The sequence below is a fragment of the Lampetra fluviatilis genome, chromosome 74 (assembly GCF_964198595.1).
Source record: "Lampetra fluviatilis chromosome 74, kcLamFluv1.1, whole genome shotgun sequence".
Taxonomy (NCBI): Eukaryota; Metazoa; Chordata; class Hyperoartia; order Petromyzontiformes; family Petromyzontidae; genus Lampetra; species Lampetra fluviatilis.
This window is the reverse complement of record NC_136348.1, coordinates 2,079,646-2,095,912: the sequence shown is the minus strand read 5'-3', so window position 1 is coordinate 2,095,912 and position 16,267 is coordinate 2,079,646. Positions and strand designations below refer to the sequence as shown.

Genomic DNA, 16,267 nt, shown 5'->3' with positions numbered 1-16,267 from the left:
GGTACGTCCACCAAGTTGCTCCGCCCACGGCGGCGACAGGTAGAAGTCATGGAGGTGAAATGGCCGCAGTGTGTACCCATGTAGTTATGTCCGTCCACACCCAGACAGCTCATCCCTATGTCCTGTAGAGCCCAAGTCTGGTGTGTCCGACGTGGTGGGGCGCTCCGCAAGGGAAACCGTACTCCAAACGAAATGTGTTGTGATGCCCACAGTTTCCGAGCCCCTGAGGCCCGGGGTGCCTCAAGGATCCGCCACGTGCGGGGAACCGGTGCCTGGAGCCCAGTCACATTCTTCGAACCCTTTACGCCCCGTAATGCACAAGAATCTGCCATGGGCGAGGGACCAGCGTCGAGAACCAGGTCAAAATGCGCAAGGTTGTGCTTGAAGGCTCTACGCCCAATATCAATGCTGTATATTGCTATTCGGTGCCATTGCGATGGAACATTCTACCAGCAGTGGGCAGCTTGATTCTAATACGACCATGGTACGATTTTTATAATTTTGATGCGATTCTAAATCTGGCACCACCCAGGCCGCATTTACGACTCCCGATGTGCATCTACATTTAACATACATTCTAGCTCAGTGTAACAATGCTTATGCTCTCCCTTATGCCCCTCTGCTTGCCTTGTCGATACGTGCGTGGGTGTGGGGGGTGCGTTTCACCCGCGGTGGCCGAATGCCCTTCGCCGCGACCATACCATCTTAAGGCCGGTCGCAGCGCCGCGAAGTAGCGTCGGGGGAGGTCGTACAATTCCCTGGTCGCCGGAAACCGTGAAAGTTAATCCCGATAAGGGCTTCTCGGATAAAAACCGGTCGGTCAGGTGACCTCCCCTCGGAGCTCTATGGGGGGTGGGGAATGCGTGCGGGTGTGTTCATGTGAGGTGAGGTGAAGGGGACGCGGGGTCGGCTCCATCGCTTGGTGGTGGCGAGGTCGTAGATGGGGCGCCTGCTGAACGGCTTCGTGGCGGTGGCATCACAGTAATTTTTACCGTTTTAGTTTTCCAGTTTTTTGAGAGTTTCGTGACCTGCACATTGGTGGTTTGTAATGTTATCGGATTACTTGCCGAAGTGGTGTGATGAGCACTGGTTGTGAGAGGGTTCAATTGTAGTCGTTAAGTGTTCCTGTTGAGCTAAAGTTGAAATGCATCTGTAGGTACATCTTTACTCAACATTTTAAACGTTTTTTTTCAAGTATATAGCTTTTTTTGATTGGTATTAATCGACTTTAGATAGCCGATTCCAGGATGTCCATTGATGACGCGTTCGTTGGATATATGGCCTTGACTTCAACATAGACGCACAGTGAACAAATGTGGTGAACTAATAAGGAAATCATGGGGAATGATACTTTAACGCTTTGGTATTCCTGGAACGGATATGGTTTGCATTGTATTGTAACTGTTTGAACATAGGACATAATGCATTCGGTTCGAGTTTTGACTTAAAAATGATTGCAGATGAATAAAAATGTATTTTTAACAAATGTTTGTCCGTTTATTTATTCATACCAACAACGTGTTTTAAGCGAGTTTCAGGTGGAGGATCATCGTCACACATCTGCCCTTAACCGGCAGCATCTTGGCTGTCTCCCCATTAACATGTGTTCTGTCTCCCCATTAACATGTGTTCCTGGAGGGGAAAGGGCCCCATTATAAATCGATTCACAAAGAATATGAATTCGATTCACAACGTTACGGTCCCTAATCATCAAGTATACAGGTAATCCTGTACGCTATGACACGTGAACTGTAACACTATAAACGATAACACGAAACATTAAAATACTATAAATTAGTTTAATTATTTATAAAACCAAAAATAGAGGTACGGTATTATAATCTCATTTCCAGTATTAGAATTGCAATGTGATCGTATTAGAATCACACTCTGCGCATATGTATGTATAATAGTTACGGTATGAGAATGTCATTAGAAGCATTTTAATCGCTCATATGTATGTAAAGTATACGTTCAATCGAATCGGGGGACGGATATGCGAACTGTGGGGGTTTGCAGGGTTAGAATCGCATTAAAATTATTCTAGTAACAATATGTTCGTATGCGTATTTTACTGTGCTTGAATATATGTTATGTGCAAATGCGAATCGTTAGTCATAAATGCTAGGCAGGGTTAAAAATGTGCATGTTTAATCCAGTGTTAACGTTAATCCAGTGTTAGCATTATATTTAAGGACAATATTGTTAATATCAATTCGTCTGGACATGGCACGTGCCTTGTTCGTCTCGATCAATCAAAATTAGTACAATGTCGGTCATAAAGGTGTGCGAGTTCATTCACAAGCAGTGTTCGCTGATCCCCGATGACACAGACCTACACACAAACAAAGTACTCTTTTTTCTTCTTGGTTCTTTCGGTAAAGTCACGTAGAAGGGAAGTAATAAAATAATAAAAATAAAACATAATAATTATTTTATTATGTTTTAACATAATAATGATTTTATTATGTTTTATTTTTATTATTTTATTACTTCTCTTCAACGTGTCTTTAACGAAAGAACCAAGAAGATGAATCCCTGCAGTCACGAAAGCTTTAAATCGAAAAGTACTTTTTATTAAATTAATTATCAGCTCAGACATCTTCATCTCATTCATTTCCAAAGACGTGTGCGGTCCCGCGAGAGCAGGGCCTGGCAACAAATATCTGAGCAGCGGAAGCAGCAGAATCAGAAGTAGCTGCGTCGCCCTCGAAATGTGATGTTGCTGCTGCTGTATTTGCTTCTGCGTCGATCAAGATTGACGCTCTTGATCGTCGCATTTGATCAACTCTGACATTATAAACTCTCACATGTTAAACTCTAACATAGTGGAATATAATATTATAACCTATGAACTACAACCTAGCCATTGTTACGCTTTAAAATACGATTAACTGTTATAGTGCAGAACCACATAATTGGAGGTATGGGATTATAATCGCATACTAATAATTATAATCGCATTGAGCTATAAAATACTATCATAAACTAGTGTTACAGTGATATTCGAATCTCATTTGATATTCTTAGCTTCACACCGTGGTCCTCTAAGAATCACACTATGCTCGTGAGTATGTAACATGTCTGTATGTCATATGTCTGTATGTAAAATGTATGTATGTAATACGGACGTGCGAACCAAGGGTGGAATATGTGAAATGGAAGGTGCAGGATCAGGATGGGATTAAAATTATTTGAATAACACTTTGGTGGGATTAGGATCAAGCTGTCCACTATTGGATTAATTTTCCATCTCAATGGCATCAAATAGCAATTTTCAGTGTGAATGTTAAATATTCGCACAAACCCAATATTAGCCCGTGAAATAATGAATCGTTACTATTGTAATGACTCCGGACTCACACTGCAGAGGGTTCTTTTATTTAGCCATTAACGCGGCTTAGGACCCTGGCGTCACGATATAGCAACTACGACGAGACGGCAACCAGCCTCGACACGAATCCCTGCCAACACAGCCCCGAACCTCGTTCCTCCCCCTCTCTTATTCTCGGCGTGAACCTCCGCCCACACATGGTCCCGCCTTCCCTTCTCGAACTCTATCATGTTGTCACCACTTGTCCCTTAGTTGATGCACTGTCTTTACATCACCCACCTCTATGACCTCTACCTGACCCCGCCATGGGCGGAGCAACTTGGGGGACATACCCGGTGGCACCTGGAGGCAATACAACCATGCCCTGTCCCCCACTGCCCATGGAAGCACGTGTTCCCGCCGCCCCGTGTTATTTTCATTAGTGGATTGCGCTCTGGTGGGGAAAGGTCCTCGTTATGAATCGTGTCGCAACATTCAGGTCCAGAATACCGAAGTATACCGGGAATCACCTGTACTTAAAACATGTAAACTGATAACACTATAAACAATAACACTAAACATTAAACGACAAAAAAACCTACCAACTGGATTTATAATTTATACCACCATAAACGGAGGTACGGTATTTTAATTTCATTAGAAGTATTATAATGGAACTCTACACATGACGGTCGGATATGTGAACTGTGGGGGGTCGAGGGTAAGAATCGCATTAAAATTTTAGAATGACAATTTGGTCGTATTAGCAAATTACTGTACTTGAATGTGTGTTATGTACAAATGCAAATTGTTAGTCGTAAATGCGAGGGAGGGGTTAAGAGGTGCACGTTTAATCCAGTGTTAACATTTATTTTAGCATCATATTTAAGGACACTGTTGTTGATAAGAATTCGTCTGGACATGGCACGTGCCTTGTTCTACTCGATCAACCAAAATTAGTACAATGTCGGTCATACAGGAGTGTGATTTCATTCATGAGTAGCATTCACACAGCCCCGAAGACACTAACCTACCTAAAGTTATGGTTAAACAAAGTAATCTTGAGTGACTTAATTTTCAGCTCAGACATGATCATCGCAATCATTTCCAAAGACGTGTGAGCTCCTGCGAGAGCAGGTCCTGACTACAAACAGCTGGGCAGCAGAATCGGAAGTAGCTGCGTCGCCCTCGAAATGTGATGTTGCTGCTGTTGTTGTCGCTACTGTTGTTGCTGCTGTAGTTGCTTCTGTTGCTGTGATATACGCAGGGAAGTGGTGTTCCGTGATGGGATGACGCCTTTGATTGATTAAAGCCTCTGATCAAACTCACCCGATTGACGCCCTTGATCGTCGCATTTGATCAACTCTGATATTGTTGACTCTCACATGTTAAGCTCTATCATAGTAAAACATTATATTATAACCAAGGAACTACAACCTATCCATTGTAACGCTGTAAAATAATATTACCTATTGGGGTTCACTCCCTCGTCGAGAAGGCCGCTCTCTTCCTTTTCTAAAGTTACATGCTAATTTCTCTGCATTCACTTTAAATCGAGGACAAAGTTTTTCCATCTATTCAAAATAAGCGCACAATTACACACTGAGATGCACTTACATATTCATGCATGAAGCACAATGGACACATTACCCTTCCGTATGTTAATATACATGCATATTGTACCTTCCAAAATTAACAATCGAATGCAAATATCCTGAAAGACAAAGGATTGGATCTTAGGGGGGGAGTTATGAGGCGGCTCAGAAGCAGAGCTCAATGCCATTTCGAGAGGGAACTTGATGACGTTGGACGCTCGACTCGTCGCTCTGCTGATCGCCCTTCAACCGCGAGACAACGCAGCCTGGCGAGCACAATTGCTGTGTCGACAGTTAGGCGACTTTGCGTCGGGAGAGTTCGTAAATGGGGCGGTATATGACAGCCTTCGCTGCTGTCGACGGGGCCAAGCAGCGAGTGTTTAACTCCATTGTTTCAGAATCCGTGTCATCAACCGGTCACAGCGCCTTACCCAAACTACATCTCCCCAACAAGGCAGCCTTCCCTATGCTGTGTATTTTAGCAGTATATTTACGAATGCACTTGAAGATAACAATTTGTCTAGAAAAGGCAGGCGACTTGTTCTACCAACACGATTTCAAATTTCGATCCGAAAGAAGTATGAGTTCATTCATGAGTAGTATTCACTAAGCCCCGATGGCACTAACCTACGCACAATTATGATTAAACAAAGTAAACATTAGTCGCTCATCCCAGCTCAGACATGATGATGATTATAGCAATTATTTCCAAATCCGTGTCGGGTCCCACGAGAACAGGGCAAGGCCACAAACTCTCAGATTGAAGAAGTCGCTGCTTTGCCATCGAATGGTTTCGTAGCTGCTGTAGTTGCTTCTGTTACTGTTATATCGGCAACATGTTGGTGTCCCGTGATGGGATAACGTCTTTGATAAAAAAAAAAAACTATGATCGAACCTACCAGACCAACGCCCATCGATCGACGTCTTGGATATACTCTCACATTGTAAACTCTCACATTGTAAATTCTCACACTGTGAACTTTAACATTATGAACTTCAACAATGGTAACTTAAAAACATTCACATATACATTTGAAGAATCTACAAATTACTGTAAACTAGTGTTATAGTAAACTCTAAATTTGTGAACTCTAACAATATAACCTATGAGCTATACATTATAACGCTATACAATAACATTATTAACTAGTTCTAGATTTGAAGCTTTCGTGACTGCAATGATTAATACTCTTAGTTCTTTCGGTAAAGTCACAGACATAATTTCAACCGTGATGATGGGTACAAACTTAGTAATCAATAGAAAGATGTTATCAACCATGCAAAAAATATTTAATTACACATTTTTGGACCATCTTATCTGACAGGCACTATTTTACTTCACCGAGTGTTAACATCCCTAACGTTTAACAGTACTCTTTATTGGCAGCCAACACTGGTATAAACATGAGCATTTCCGCTCCTTTTCTATTATGTACATCCACAGTTACTTGCGCAACACGTCCCTGACCACGAGTCCATTCATCCCACAGTGACTTGCGCACAAACAACATAACAAAGAGCGGCTTAATCGTATCTGATTCATTTACCCACCCAGCAGTATAACAAAATCAGTAATTGACCACTTCATAACTCCTCCTCCCTTGATCACTATATAAGGTACAGATATTTTGCTGTGACGGTTTCACCTGAAGACGGAAGCTTGTGTTGCCTCCGAAACGTCGTGATTTTTATTGTTTTATTTGTATTAATTTTAATTTAATTTTTTACCTACGTTACTTTACCGAAAGAACTAAGAGTATGAATCCTTGCAGTCACGAAAGCTTCAAATCTAGAATCATTTCCACCCTTCATAATCACCACCCATCATCATCATCACCACCATCTATTATCAAGAAACATCATCACCACCCATCATAAATAACAAACACACACAGGTACAAACATAGATATGTAACCTGACACAGACGTAGATAACAGACACACACAAATAAACAATCTCATTATCAACTTAATCATAAAAAGCCCATATTACCACTGCCAGGATAGGTGCACACAGACACATCCTTTACACAATAATAATTTACATGGAACTCAAATGCACACTTAGTACAACCACCTCACTCACTTAAATATAACTACAGATCAATAACTATACTACAAACCTGAATTTAAAAGTAAAAAAACCAATGGGATGGTGTTCATACGCTTGAAATGTAATGAATGAAATGCAAGTTAATAATTCCAATTAAACAAAAAATAACTACGAACAAATATGAAGCCTGAGGCCTAGGTATATGCCAGGCCTGATGGCCAGGCATCGCTTCAGTCCTCGCCGCAGTAACGGCGACATCAAAGACAGCACAAAGCGAGGGGGCAAATGTTTAATGTCGATCCGAGGACTCTGCTGTTTCCGGTGACGCACACCACCCGCACTGCACCACGTGGTTCGCCCGCCAAGCGCGTGGGGGCGGAGCCTCGCTGTAGTGACGTCACCTCTGTTACGTCATAGCCACGCCTCCACCCGCAGTCGAGAGGAATGCGCACGAGTGAGCAGCAGCAAAAGAAGCCTTTGCAGAGCGAATCCTCAACGAGGTGAGAGCGTCCCTGTTGACGATGTGTGATGTTTATTTTACTGCACGTTTTGACTACAAACTAAAGCTTCCTTATTTTTGAATATGTTGGTATTTGGATTTTCTGCAACCAAATTAGGACTATTAGTTAGGTTACTTGGCATGCTCTGATATGTTACTGTTACTGTCATTGTTTAGACCCAAAGCAAGTTAACTTTTAAAACGTTCATAACTAACCTGTTTAAATCTCATATAATATGATTAACATGTCTATAATTATTGTGTTCTGATTGCCTGCATAATTGTGCCCTGCATTGCATGTATTGAATGTTATCCAACACGGGGGAGGAGTCTGCCTTTTAGTTCAGACCCTAGCTGCTGCCATAGACGTCTCCTATCTGTGACGTCACAGCCACATGGGCGGTACCTCTGACATCACGTGACCTACGACGTCATTCTCGGGTTATAACAAATAATTTAAATATGGTCATTTGACCCCAATGACCTACAAGACATAGGGGGGGGGGCTATATCAAGCAGTCGATTAATAACAAATAGGCTGTGCATCAACATGCTTGTCTGGATTAGAGGTTAAACATCACGGTTATGTCTGGCGATTATGTTTAATGCAATAGGCAGTTGGATTAAACATGTTCGCGTGGGTGGATGAGTGAGTGATCTGACGCACGCGTGAGTGGGCAAACAAGCGAGTGAGTGATTTGATTGGTACAGCGAGTGGTCAAATATGTAATAATTGAGAGGATGAGTGATTCAAAAGGTTGCTAAATCTGAGCGTTTTTACAATCTCCCCAGACCCTCCAACATCAAACAGAAACTATTCCTTCCCAACAACATGGACAGACAACGCAAGTGGGCTGACATCTTGGAGGACTATGATGGTAAGTCCCAGTTACCTGCATCACGTGGCTTTTATGATGAGGAGGCAGCTCCCTGATTAATTTATTTTAGTGGACGTGGCTTGGTGGTGATGGGAAGAGGTAAACGTTCAAGTGTAGCAGACAGCATGGATTTAGAGCTGCGTTTCAGCCATGTTGGTTTAAACGGGGGTCTCAACTTTATGAAATTGATGATCTAAACATGCTTACAAAAATATGACTTGTAATGTTTTACTGCCATGTGACTAATATTTCTCAACAGCAGGTCATGTTATGTGTTAAGAGGTAATTACAGGGATCTCAGAATTAGTTGTGTGAATCTCCACGTGCTTCGTTCTCTAAGACATTACTCGTCCTTTGAATTAATTTTATTTTCCGTAGCCCGGGAGTCATGGCGCCAGTCGACCACGTGGGGGGACATTATGGATGAAGTGGACCCTTTCCCAGGCCAAAGCTACGAGCATCCCTCCCAAAAGGTGTGTATGAGGTCCATGGGGGTCAAACACCACATTCTCACACCATTTCACCACACCATTGCACCAAAGCATCACTACAACTCACATTATCTCTTCACGTCACCTTTCTCATCACACCACCACCAACTCAATACACCGTCACAGAGCCTCAATGCGTCAATACCATCACGACACCATCTCTCCAGAACATTCCACAATTTCACCTCTCTATATCACAACACCATCTCCCAACACCATCACTCCATCTCTCCACCATCACGTAATGCCATATCCCACTCGTGCAGGCAAATGAAGTCGCCATTCATTACCAATGAAGACAGAATGATATCATGCAATCTCATGAATTATGTCTGTGAGCTGATTGGAAGTTGCCATTCCAGTTGCCCATTATGGGTGCTGCAATAAAATTTGTCCAGATCATGGGCATCCAGATCTTTACAATGGAACATTCTGTGGAAACTATTGCCCGTGATGATTGTTGCCAACAATCGCCATGAAATCGCATTAAGTGCGTGTATTGTATTTGTGAGAATATGAGGATATAACATGTATTTTGATAACATTAGGTGATGGTGTATATTCATACGTGTGCTAGCATGTTTGCATGAGTTAATGCGCATTATTGCATCCGTACATAGATGTGCAAGTATGCATTTTTGTTTGTATATGTGTCCGTCCATGTTTGTGTGCCTGCGAGAATGGATTTTGTCCTGAGTGCGCATGTCTAAATGGTCATGTGCTTATCTTCGCGTGAACAGAGGAGCATTGGGGAGGTGAAGAACTTCAGCGGAGTGAAGCGTCTCCAGGAGGACAAGCGCCTTGCGAAGGAGAAATGCACAATGGAAGAGAAGCGCCCCAATGAGGTGAAGCACCTCGCCAAGTTGAAGCACCAAACGGAGCAGAAGTGCCTTCGAAACAAAATCCTCAACGACGTGAAACGCGTCATGGAAAAGCGCCTCCTTGAAGAAACGCGCTTCATGGAGGAGAAGCGCCTTCGCGAGGTGAAGCGTCTCAAGGAGAAGCATCTGGAGGAAGAGAAGCGCCTCATAGATGTGAAGCGGGTCGAGGAAGAGAAGCACCTCATGGAGGAGAATCGCCTCTTTGAGGTGAAGCGTCTCATAGAGCTGAAGCGTCTCGAGAAGAAGAAGAAGCGTCTTGAGGAGAGGCGCTTTCGCAAGGTGAAGCTCCTCGAGGAGAAACGTCTCATGCAGGAGAAGCGCCTCGTTGAGGTGAAGCGTCAAGAGGAGGAGCACTTGATGGAGGAGAAGCGTCTTGTGGAGCAAAAGCGCCTCGAGGAGGAGGAGCGCCTCGCCAAGATCGAGCGACAATGGCTCCAGACCGCTACCACCAGCAGCACCACCACCGCTGCCACTGCCGCCACCGCAACCACGTCCTCCAATCCTGTGTGGGGCCCAATAGCTCTGATCTTTGGAGAAGAGGGCTTCCAAGAAGATAAAGCAAACTCCGGAGTCGCTGAGCCACGGTAAACCACTCTGCGTGTGCGCCCTGTGTGTTTATTATTGTTATTTATTGCCATGCTTCTCACGCAGCATCAGCCTTACTCGGTCTCAAAACTTTTTTTCAGGAGGATTCTGCCAAGTTTGCTCGCATTTTGCAAGAAAGTTGCTACTGTTTGCGATCCAAATTGAACGATTTGCATTGCTTGCGTGGGTTCAATAACAGGGAGAAAGCTGCAGAACTTTCCCAGAACAGAGGGCTGCATAATCCACACGGAGAATGTGGCCAAACGTGGAAATCAAACCCAGGTCAATGTTGCTGTGACGCACAGGTGCTCAAGCCCTGTCGCGCTCTCAAAATTCACAGACACTGCAAACCCCACGTGTACATTCCGCTATACTGAGGACAGATTTATTTTTCATAACTGGTTTCTGGGTTAGACCACGTAACGAAGTGGGCATATCTTCACCATGTAACCCTCCTTCCACCGTGAGATGTTCGCTGTCTATCGCCTGTTTCCAGGCCAGCTGCCAAGTCGCCTTGTAATGCACAGCGACAGCTACCACTGAGAGGGGTGTTCAATTTAAAACGCGATGAGATGAGAGATGCGAGAGGCTCATCGCATGCAATGCACTCTGAGATGCCTTCGACGTCAAGGGAGGTGGCTCTCTCGACCACAAATCACTGAGGGACACTTTTTTGAAATCGTGGATGTGTTGAAGCGACCAAATGGTCGTGCACTCATTCTTCACCGCTTACAGTTCAGATCTTGCTTCCCGCCCTGGCTATTATTGCTGCTGCATTGACCACACAGATCTACACCCATTCCGTCACAGTGGACGTTCAGCATCTCTATCGATGCCATTTGAAATGCTTAGGACATTATGTGCAAGGGGTCAATTAGAATATACATATAGAACATTTTCAATCTAGATTTGAAGTTTTAGTCACTACAGGGATCCATACTCTTTGGTTATATCGGTAAATTCACGTAGGTATGAAATAAAATAAATTAAATTAAATCACGTTTCGATGGCCATGTCGTTATTGCAAGAAAGTTTCTTGCTGTGGTTTTCCCACCTGATGATGATTGCTTGTGTTGCAATCGAAACGTTGTAATTTAATTTATTATATTTTATACCTACGTGACTTTAACGAAAGAACCAAAAAAATGTCACTTCAAATTATTCAGCTAAATTTGCACAGCAACACCACCCACTTCTGTGAAACTACAGCAGTCTGTGTGAGACACAGCTGCACCTATCTCAAGGATAGCCTGGCGCCATGAGAATGACAGCAGCAATACTAAGAACACTCACTGGCCATGTCGTTATTGCTGTTTCTATTCAGCTCGAATTAATCCGCCACACATTCCACCCACGGACGATGGGGAGATGGCGATGTCTCCCGTAGCAAGAAGGTGGAACGGTGTCGTGTTGTCTTTTCACAGATCTGAGCCAGCACAGCCCTCCTCCTCACTCGTCCAGGCATTTGAAGTGAAGACAGAGGAGAAGGAGACGAAGGAAGAGGTGAAGGAGGAGATGATGGAGGATGAGGTAGAGACAGAGGAGGAGAAATCGGAGGAAGAGAAAGCAAAGGAGGACGAGATTGTGATGGTGACAATGGAGGAGAACACGGAGGGAGAGGAGAAAGACAATACGGAGATGGAGGACAAGGAGACAACAAAGGATGAACAGATGGTCGTGGTGGAGGACATGAAGACGACGGACAAAGGGGAGACAATGGTGGTAGAGGAGGAAGAGAAGACGGTGGTGGAGATGGTGGTTCCGGAAGGTGAGGAGGAGATGAATGAGGAAGAGATGGTGCTAGCGGAGGAGAAGAAGATGGAGAAGATGGAGGTGGCGCAGGAAGAGGAGGAGGTAGAGGAGAAGATGGTGGTGGAGGGTGAAGAAGAGGGGATGGAGGAGGAGAAGATGGAAGAGGTGCAGGTGGAGATGCACGAAAAGAAGAGGAAGCGCGGGGGCCTCGCTCGAGTGGCGAGAGCGATCGCCTCACTCCTCCGCCGCGTGCTGCTTTGTGATGGCATGTCCACCGCCCAGTAGGGGTGGTGGCGGTGGTCGTGCATCGTGACCACTATCCCCACACTACCCACCCACCCCGTGATACTCGCTACACACACCACACGGTTCCCCAGAGAGACGGTGCCACTGGGACCACAGCTGGGGAATGAAACTGAGCAGCAGATGCCGCTGCCAGGAGACCTCACATCACACACACATGGGACTATGTCATTAGCATAGCCGGCCCCACAATGGGCCCCTTTTATGCTGGTTTTCATCCAGGCAGTCCTCATGGGATGACCTTGCCATGGTTTCCAGGACATGGTCGTATTAGCATTTTATTGTGCTTGAATGTATGTTATGTGCAAATGCACATCATTAGTCGTAAATGCGAGGGAGGGGTTAAGAGGTGCACGTTTAATCCAGTGTTAACATTTATTTTAGCATCATATTTAAGGACACTGTTGTTGATAAGAATTCGTCTGGACGTGGCACGTGCCTTGTTCTACTCGATCAACCAAATTTAGTACAATGTTGGTCATACAGGAGTGTGATTTCATTCATGAGTAGTATTCAGAGCCCCGATGACACTAACCTACCTAAAGTTATGGTTAAACAACGTAATCTTGAGTGACTTAATTCTCAGCTCAGACATGATCATCGCAATCATTTCCAAAGACGTGTGGGTTTCCTGCGAGAGCACGTCCCGACTACAAACAGCTGGGCAGCAGAATCGGAAGTAGCTGCGTCGCCCTCGAAATGTGATGTTGCTGCTGTTGTTGTCGCTGCTGTTGTTGCTGTTGTAGTTGCTTCTGTTGCTGTGATATACGCAGGGAGGTGGTGTTCCGTGATGGGATGACGCATTTGATTAAAGCCTCTGATCAAACTCACCCGATTGAGGCCCTTGATCGTCGCATTTGATCAACTCTGATATTGTCTAGCTCTATCATTGTGAAACATAATATTATAACCTATGAACTACAACCTATCCATTGTAACGCTGTAAAAGGGGTTTCACTCCCTCGTCGAGAAGGCCGCTCTCTTTCTTTTCTAAAGTCACATGCTAATTTCTCTGCATTCACTTTAAATCGAGGCCAAATTTTTTCCATTTATTCAAAATAAGCGCACAATTACACACTGAGATGCACTTACATATTCATGCATGAAGCACAATGGACACATTACCCTTCGCTATGTTAATATACATGCAGATTGCAACTTCCAAAATTAACAATCGAATGCAAATATCCTGAAAGACAAAGGATTGGATCCTAGGGGATCCAATCCTTTGTCTGCTGATCGCCCTTCAACCGCGAGACAACGCAGCCTGGCGAGCACAATTGCTGTCGACAGTTAGGCGACTTTGCGTCGGGAGAGTTCGTGGCGACATCTTCAGACGGGTTCCAGACATCGAAATACCGTGAATCTCCAAGTAAGTGTCTATTTTCGCGGATAAACTCTTAAACGTGTTCGTCGTCAAATTAGCGGATTTTTTTGCGTCTCGCTTAGACGCAAGTGTCGTTCTTCTTTTAGCAGTTAACAAAATCAACGCTAAACACTTTAAATCGAGGTCGATTGCGTACTTTTGACTCGAAAACACCGCTGCTATTACTACGCTCACATGGAGTAGAGACGCTCTCCACAGCCCCACGTACACGGAGGCAAGAAGCCATTCAATTGCTCTGTGTGTGGGAAGGCATTTTCATGGCTATCACATCTTCAGCGACACCAGAGAACACACAAATGTCTTCCCACACAGTCATCAACTCTTAAAGACCATCAGAAAACACACACGGGCGAGAAGCCATTCCTGTGCCCTGTGTGTGGGAAGACATTTGCAGACTCATCAACTCTTCAAACTCATCAAAGAACACACACGGGCGTGAAGCCATTCCTGTGCTCTGTGTGTGGAAAGGCATTTGCACAGTCATCAACCATGAACATGCATCAGAAGGTCCACAATGATAGGACACTGAAATCAAAAGCTGAAATTCAAGGTGCTGCTATGAGTCCTGAAGAAGTTTCCACCTTCGACTCCATGCAGTTGGATCCCGAGAGATGGCTGGATGTAATGGAGTGGCTCGAGAGTCAACCTCCTTTTCTACAGTTACATGCTTATTTCTTACATTAACATCATGCTAATCTCTCACACTGTGGTCGTACATATGGTAAGTGAATATGCGAACCTTGTATAGGATATGCAAGATTAGAATCTAATTACAATTATTCGAATCCAACTATTCTAATAATATTATAATACCTTGCCTCCGTGAATATGGTTATAAGTTTATAATCGTTAAATGTGTAATAAATGGACTCGACCACGATGTCTGGTCCAGTGTCCTTTATTTGGGTTCGTCTTCTCTTCCCACACGGCTGACTCACTCTCAGACCCTCCGCTCGGCGCCGACGCTGCTGCCGCACCCGTCGCCGCCAATAGCCTCTTTGCTGGTCTCCTCGTGTCGCTCCCGTAGCCTCTAGCAGCCTTGCTGCTGTTCCCCCACACGCAGCCCCTCCGGCTGCTGTCGCTCCCGTAGCCCTCTTGCTCTGCAGCTCCAGGCTGGCTGCTGTAGCCCCTAGCAGCCTCGCTGCTGTCTCTCACACGCAGCCTCTCCGGCTGCACTCGCTGCTCCCAGCTTTCGCCCTCCGTGGCCTCACCCTCGTCCAGTCTCCATTCTTCCCTTTCCCGACTGCCCCGATCTCTTCCTGTCTCACCGCTATACCATCTCCCTCTCACGTGACCCTGACTCCTCCCTCACATGACGTCACATCCGCCAAGCCCTTTACGCCCGCATTACACCACCCTCCCCCGTAGATAAAATTCCAGCCGTCCTCGGCTGAAACAGAACCAAATAATGCGGGCGAAGGCATCACAACCAGGAGTCCCCCAGACACAATAGACCTTATAACAACAACAACAAGTAACAAAAGGGGAAGGATCAGGAACCGGCACAGAACAACAAGAATAATAATAGCACAAAGCACAACACAACGGCCACCAACACGCCAAAAATGGCACACGCGCACAACCCAGAAATGTGGTGTCTCAAAGCGTGTCCATGTTGTTGTTCCATCCGCTCGGCTCAAGTCCAACATCAAAGAGCAAGTGGTAGAGCAGAATGACGAACGGCGCTCAATTGCTCCTTCAAGTCCTCATCCAGCTAGCACACCAGGTAACACCCAGTGCGACGGGAGCTGAAGAATCTGTGACGAGAAGGAGAATCCAATCCCCTGAGGCACAGCACAACAACGCACATCCGCATGTCGTACACGACAGCCAGCCGGCCTCAGGGTAGTGGAGATGATGTAAATCCGGCCCGCTTAAAAAAAAAAAAACCCCAATAATTACCCAAATTAACCGCGATCGATGCCCCAGTATTTACATTTTAACAACAATATTATTTACACGTGACAACAACAAAAAAAAATTCTGCTCTTACCCACCAGCAGTCCTCCCTTGAGGACCAGCACAGACCTCAGACGTACACAGCATGTACCCACAGTCACTCTCAACAAACCAACAAACCCCTAATCGCACACCCTCGCGTGCAGAGAGCCACGCTCCCCAGCGGTAACGTTTAACTCGCCGTAACCCTCACCGTGGTCGTCGACCCACAGCAACATCCATTTACCATACTCTCGGCTAGTGCCATTTCGGGGATGAGCAGCACTCGGCCATGCTCCTCCCTTACTATCCCATCAGCGATGGACACACACCAGCCTCTTATAGTATGACGCTTTATAGCCAAGGGAAGATCAATCCCTCGGCAAGGCCAGATATCAACGACCCCCCCCCCACGGGGTAATGTTCTCTTATAGAGACAATAACGCCCTAACCCAAATCCCGTGAGCCCCCGGCACACCAGGTTCAGTCTGCCACCGCACAACTGAACCATGACTCCCCGAGCCATATGAGCACACGGCCCATTAGTTTAAGACATACCACGGAGGTTTCGCCTCCGGGCTGTTAGGTCAGC

General features: G+C 45.2%; 1 protein-coding gene across 1 annotated transcript in view; it reads left to right on the top strand.

Annotated features, from left to right (window-relative positions):
- The window catches only part of LOC144953345 (uncharacterized), a 172,905-nt gene extending 158,141 nt beyond the window's left edge, over positions 1–14,764 (top strand). Inside the window, exons 11-16 of the mRNA XM_078883906.1 lie at positions 7,397–7,461; positions 8,253–8,338; positions 8,717–8,811; positions 9,570–10,294; positions 11,720–12,149; positions 14,630–14,764. Coding sequence (XP_078740032.1) covers positions 7,397–7,461; positions 8,253–8,338; positions 8,717–8,811; positions 9,570–10,294; positions 11,720–12,149; positions 14,630–14,764 — 1,536 coding nt within the window. The remainder of the gene's footprint in view (positions 1–7,396; positions 7,462–8,252; positions 8,339–8,716; positions 8,812–9,569; positions 10,295–11,719; positions 12,150–14,629) is intronic.
- Positions 14,765–16,267: the final 1,503 nt, after the last annotated feature.